The 7,059-nt window shown below is 40.2% G+C and overlaps 1 protein-coding gene across 1 annotated transcript in view; it reads left to right on the plus strand.

Moving 5' to 3' along the window:
• Positions 1 to 4,044, plus strand: part of LOC128688508 (utrophin) — a gene marked incomplete at its 5' end in the record, with an annotated part of 1,206,544 nt that extends 1,202,500 nt beyond the window's left edge. Inside the window, 1 exon segment of the mRNA XM_070084560.1 lies at positions 3,611 to 4,044. Within this exon segment, the coding sequence (XP_069940661.1) occupies positions 3,611 to 3,631 (21 nt within the window).
• Between the last annotated feature and the right edge of the window lie 3,015 nt (positions 4,045 to 7,059).

Here is a 7,059-nt window from a genome sequence, read left to right on the forward strand (position 1 = left end):
CCCATGGCATATCTATGACATGTGATAAGGGTTTCTTGAAATTCGTGACAAACATGGAGTTACATGAATGGGCCTGGCGCAAAGTGCATTGTCAGTGCACTTTGCGCTTCTTCGAAGTCAAGTGGGGTTAGGGTTATACCAGAGATTATGGAGATGTCTGTAGCATTTTGTTTCGTTCATAAAGAACTCATCTTCAACGTTTAGGCTGATTAATGGCTCACTGACCACTGAGTCATATTGGGACTTTAGTATTACGCTTATTTCTTTATTGTAGTCATTGTGTGCCTCGTCTTCTTTAATCAGAGGCCCAATACTATTTTTGGTTTTGCCCTAGATATGGCATATGAGAAGAAGTATTTTGGATTTCCCCTGTTTCACTTATGGCGTTTAGTTCCCTTTTGTTTCTTCCTGACTTTGTATGAAGTATTAAATTTGAGCTCAACTTTTTCTAGTTCTCTAGCCAATGTTACTTTCCGTTCTTTCGAAAGTCTTCTTCCTTTGAGGAACTCTGTTATTCATCTTCTTTCCTTACAAAAGGCACACCTCTCCCTTCCAGTCTGCACCGTCTCTGCCTCCCTCGTAATGCTATGTATGTGGAACTTCTGGTGCCGTTCAGCTCATCCTCTCATAATACTGGTGAAAGTTAAAAAAGATTACAAAGCTAATTATAAGCAGCTAGCAATTGAGGAAGGGAGATATATACTAGCAAGTGTATCAACAATTTTCACAATTATTATCATTATGCTTGGAGCCCCTCTGAGAACCAATGCATTTCCTCACACAATTCATATTGCTGTTGTTCTTCATCTTGCCGCCCCTGTCTTAACTGAACACAGGTGTATCTGCGGTAGTACATCGGAGAAAAGAATCACAAGGCATGAAGAGGTTAACATTATCATCAAGAAAAGCTTTGCAGCAGGTGGATGCCCAGTAATAAGGAAGCCACCCTAACTATACAGATCCGATTCCAGCCAGAAATAACAAGATGACAATCAGGTAGTGTGGGTCTGTGCGCATCCACAATACAGCAGGAATGAAGGAAGTGCAGCTGCCTGCTTCAAGGAGTCCCCGAAGTCTATAAAATACAGGTTCATAGGACCTCCCTCTCCCCCCGACACTTGGGAAAAGATGACGTCCGATGTCATGTAAAAGTTAGGCAAAAGACTTGTAAAGGAAACTGAATCGCAGAGTAGCTAGTATTTTCTTCCAGCGTTGTAGTTCAGGGGCGGTGTGTCTGTTGTATCTTGCTATGTATCCCTTTAACCATGTATCAGATTATATATATATATATATATATATATATATATATATATATATATATATATATATATATATATATATATATATATATATATATATATATGCAATAAGATCACAGTAAACAGGTGATTTCAGAATATGCAAAACAACCACTCTGAAAGAATAGAGAAATTCCAAGCGCTTTCGTGACTACTCACATTATCAAGGAACTATGACAGTAAAGCATCCAAGGAAGCTATGTAAGGGGTCTGGCCAACACCTCACTATCAGATCCCACAACGGTTAAACATCTGACGCACGCTGACCCAACTGGATAGGTCCTTTGCACAACTCACCCACAAACTATTCTACCCAAGAAAATTTAAAAATTATTATTTGTCCAGTGTATTATTAAATTCTTCCCAAATTCTATTAATTATAAATGGATCTAATTTATATAAACCAAAGGAAATATTCATATTATTGTCAAAACTGCTTTTTATGAAACAAGATTCAATTATATTCCTGTCGACCATGAAAGTAGTATCAAGCAAGTCCATGGTCGACAGGAATATAATTGAATCTTGTTTCATAAAAAGCAGTTTTGACAATATGAATATTTCCTTTGGTTTATATAAATTAGATCCATTTATAATTAATAGAATTTGGGAAGAATTTAATAATACACTGGACAAACAATTTTTAAATTTTCTTGGGTAGAATAGTTTGTGGGTGAGTTGTGCAAAGGACCTATCCAGTTGGGTCGGCGCGCGTCAGGTGTTTAACCGTTGTGGGATCTGATAGTGAGGTGTTGGCCAGACCCCTTATATAGCTTCCTTGGATGCTTTACTTTCATAGTTCCTTGATAATGTGAGTAGTCACGAAAGCGCTTGGAATTTCTCTATTCTTTCAGAGTAGTTGTTTTGCATATATATATATATATATATATATATATATATATATATATATATATATATATATATATATATATATATATATATATATATATATATATATATATATATATTGTATCAGTAAAAGATGGGAAAAAGTTTAAATTTTTCAGGGAGTTCGGCCTATTCGGTAATTTCTGCTTATTAAGAATAAACACACACACACACACACACACACACACACACACACACACACACACACACACACACACACACACATCTGCAATTATATTTATTCCAACTGGTCTGGGTTGTCAAGTGGATGTGGCGTAGACGTTAGTGATTACAGGTCTCTAGTAGCCGCGGTGGCCATATATCTGCGTCATGAGGCTACCTTCTCAAACTTTACCAGAATAAGAAGGGAACTGTGTCTTCCTGATGGAGGCATGCCGTGTGCAGGGCCCATGAGGCACCCGCCAAGGCAACCTGTCCTCGGCTGCATAATGTATCATATCTGAATTGTCGAAGCAAAAACGACCCACAGGCGTGATTTGTGTATGGTGCTAGTGGTGGTGAGTGTGCAGTTGGTGTTGTGGTGAGGGTGATTTTGCAGAGATGGAGGGGTGTTTGTGATGGTATGTTGAGGCTGGTGTGATGGTGTGGAGGCTGGTGTGTAAGATACGGGAGGAAGTGGAAAATGAACCAAGCAGAACAGCAGAGGCACCGTATAAGAGAACATTGTATTAATATCTGTGGTCCAAAACTTAGTGTACCTCCTACAAGTAGATATGAGAAATACAGCAGGAACAAATGTAAAATCTCTTCAAAAAAAAAAAAAAACTGGACCATTGCTTCAGTAAAGACCAAAAATAGTTACTCTCATATACTATGCTAATACATGTCTATTTTTTTCTGTATTTGAGGTCTTCAAGGATCAATAGTTTAATAAGTTTCACATGTCTGAATCAGCTTCAGTTTTTTTATGGCCTTCCGTTGCTTTATCATTTTCTATTTTTTTCTGCTTCCCTTATCTTTGCACGCTATTTCTAGCTTAATGCTTTCTGCCTTCGTCTTTTTCTGTGCTCCAACATCTGTCCGTTCCACTCTACCTCCTCTTTCTCGCACACTGCCACCACCAATTCTTCCCACCCTGACCATTCCTTCGCTCCGTTTTCAGCGAAGCAGACATCCAGACATCTACGCCAACATCCACATTTACGCTCCCTCGGCACCCAGATACGGAACATAGATTTATACACATTCAGTACTACACTGGTCTTTCACACCCATACCCTGCTTCTTTCCCACACCATCTTCCACACCTTACATCCAGCCACCGCAGTCTTCAAGCTGTCCTCATCACCTCTCGCTCAATCTTATTTCCCCCTGGCACATTTTAATAGCTTGTCCTGTAATGAAATTATACTGAGTTACTGAGTGTTGTAGTTTACATTTAATTATTTTTTTCACCTCTTCAGGTAAGGAAATGTGAGAAGTGAAAAAGTACTGGGAACCATCAGGCCGTCACCAGGTACAGTACATGTTTTTGTTTTTGTTTGGATGTTTTGTGGGCGTATTAAGATCCGAACGCTGAGCCGCTGTTCACAAGAATATCTGGAGGATAGTCGTCGGATATTGCAGTAAGTTCATCGACTGAAACATAAGGATATGCTGGTTCATACTGCCACAGGTAATATACATTTGAAGTTTTCTGGGAATATGAACAAGTTTGCAAAAAATGTTGTCCATGAATTGGTGGAAGAGCGTTTGTCACACATGCGGCGTTACTTTGTTATATGTTACATTTGGTACCTTTGACAAGGCTAGTCTAATGATGTACGTTTGGCCGTCAAGTGAGACGACCTTGTTAACACACGACCCTGAAGACAACATAAAAGACTTTCCGTAATATTAAAAAGCTCAACCAGATAGAGAGGACGATATTTACGTTTTTTAATAATATATATTTTATAAAAGTAAATAAAAGAAAATATCAATTTGCTTAAATTAATTGTTTTTATCATATTGTTTAATTAGTAACAGCTGGCTGCATTTATGCAATGCCTGTGTGTTGTGAAACTGTCTGGAAAAATTATAAATGAATTATGCATATTTTTACTCTATGCTCTATGAAAATGCATTTTGTTAAATGCAAAAACTATGAATAAAGAATACTTCTCCCTTTTTTTTATTGAAATTGTATAATTACACGGAGTACATTTTGATATTTATTAAATTCGCGAGTCGAGTTTTCAGCACTGCAAACTTGATGCAGCTTGACATTAAGTTATGTTTTTTAGGTGAGAATATATTGTAGAGTTAACTTCATCAGGAACTTGGGAAATGACGTTTGCAGGCGTCCAAGTATGACCATTAATTCTGCTCCAAAGGCTTGGGAACGCGTTAAGGAAAGGGCGACTGTAAGATATGAAAGGAGGTGACTTTCACGACAAGGAATGTTGAGAAGAAAATGGTGTGTTGCTGATGTAGAAACTGGGAACTGGGAGAGAAGGATTTTACTTGATTAATAAACCTTTAGAAAAAATGTATACACATGTTTCAAATAAGGAGAAGATGATTTCCTGCAGAAGACGACAACTTCTTGCAGAAGACTACAGCTTCCTTCAGACGGCGACAACTTCCTGTCGACGACGACGACAGCTTTGAAAATGGGTTGGCCAAATATTTTTTAGTGGGTTTGGGTTTGAGAAGGACTTGCCTAGTATGGGCTGAAGTGGTCTTCCTGTCTTGTTTTCTTATGTTCTTAAGACCGATCACAGCTTCCTGCAGAAGACATGAGAGCTCAAATAGTCGTTTCATACCAGAGAAATAAAACGACTGGGAACTGTTAGTTTTACTTGAGGAAAAAATGCGTCACTGACACAATATAAACCTGGTTTCATTCTGTTTCGTTCTCTTCCCATCCGTCCCTACCGCTCACTACTTAACATACCTCCCGCCACACCCTTGTGGAAGGTGGTTTAACCCCCCTCCCCCCGCTACACCCTTGTGGGGTATTTTTTTTTTTTACCCCTGTGGGGTATTGTTTTACTCTTACGGGATCATTTTTTTTTACACTCTTTATGAATTTTCTTCCCTCGGTTTCGCACCGCAGCGTTCCTGGAGCTGCTTTTGCGAAGATGAAATTATGCAGTTCTTTTTGACTTGCGAGAGGCTCTTTCATGCTGTATGCAACCACGGGGCCTATGCAGGTTGCTAAGGTGAGTAGGGATCGTGGTTGTTTCATGGAGTATGTGTATGCAGGATTACAGTCTTAATCGCTATTCACAAATTGGAAATTTTGTTCAGAAATCGTCCACCTCTATTGAGTCAGTAGTGTGTCAACAGTGTCCACCGTCACACTTCTTGAAGAATATAAGTACATATTCTTCAACCTTAAGAAGTTTGGAGAGAAAACTTTAGACGACGTTTCGGTCTGCTCTGAACCATTATCAATTCACCACTTAATTCTTTTGAATATTGACGATGTATCGTATACAGTAATGTTAAATATTATTGGTGATTAATAATACTTGTAGCTAATATGATTGAAGGAATATCAAAGGACTCATTAATGTGACCTTCAAATACACTCCGCTGTCGCTTGGAAAATCGCATGATAATATATTTTCTAATTTGTATTAATATGTCGTTAATTCATGTAAGAGAATTAACTTATGGAAATCATAATCCTCAGCAGCACCAGTTTCTCAGCAACAGCTGCTCAGCTTAACGACCTTCTCGCCAGCATGACCACCTTAACATCACTACCTGTTCGGCACCACGATCAGCTCAGCATTACGACCTCAGTAACAGGACCTCAACATCACGACGTACTCAGCAACACTACCTTCACAGCAACACACTTAATAAGCAACGCAGCTTACATAGCAACATTGCATACTAAGCAACACTACATACTAAGTAACACCACATACTAAGCAACACGACCTACATAGCAACACCACATACTAAGCAACACGACTTACACAGCAACACCGCATGCTAAACAACACGACCTACACAACAACACTAAGTACTAAGCAACACGACCTACACAGCAACACCAAGTACTAAGCAACACGACCTACACAGCAACACCACGTACTATGCTGCACGACCTACACAACAACACCACGTACTAAGCAACGCGACCTACACAAGAACACCACGTACTAAGCAACGCGACCTACACAGCAACACCACGTACTAAGCAACACGACCTACACAGCAACACCAAGTACTAAGCAACACGACCTACACAGCAACACCACGTACTATGCTGCACGACCTACACAACAACACCACGTACTAAGCAACGCGACCTACACAACAACACCACGTACTAAGCAACGCGACCTACACAGCAACACCACGTACTAAGCAACGCGACCTACACAGCAACACCACGTACTAAGCAACGCGACCTACACAACAACACCACGTACTAAGCAACGCGACCTACACAGCAACACCACGTACTAAGCAACGCGACCTACACAACAACACCACGTACTAAGCAACACGACCTACACAACAACACCACGTATTAAGCAACGCGACCTACACAGCAACACCACGTACTAAGCAACGCGACCTACACAACAACACCACGTACTAAGCAACGCGACCTACACAGCAACACCACGTACTAAGCAACGCGACCTACACAACAACACCACGTACTAAGCAACGCGACCTACACAGCAACACCACGTACTAAGCAACGCGACCTACACAGCAACACCACGTACTAAGCAACGCGACCTACACAGCAACACCACGTACTAAGCAACGCGACCTACACAGCAACACCACGTACTAAGCAACGCGACCTACACAACAACACCACGTACTAAGCAACGCGACCTACACAACACCACCACCTACTAAGCAACGCGACCTACACAACAACACCACGTACTAA

Source organism: Cherax quadricarinatus, chromosome 13, assembly GCF_038502225.1.
Source record: "Cherax quadricarinatus isolate ZL_2023a chromosome 13, ASM3850222v1, whole genome shotgun sequence".
NCBI classification, from domain to species: Eukaryota; Metazoa; Arthropoda; class Malacostraca; order Decapoda; family Parastacidae; genus Cherax; species Cherax quadricarinatus.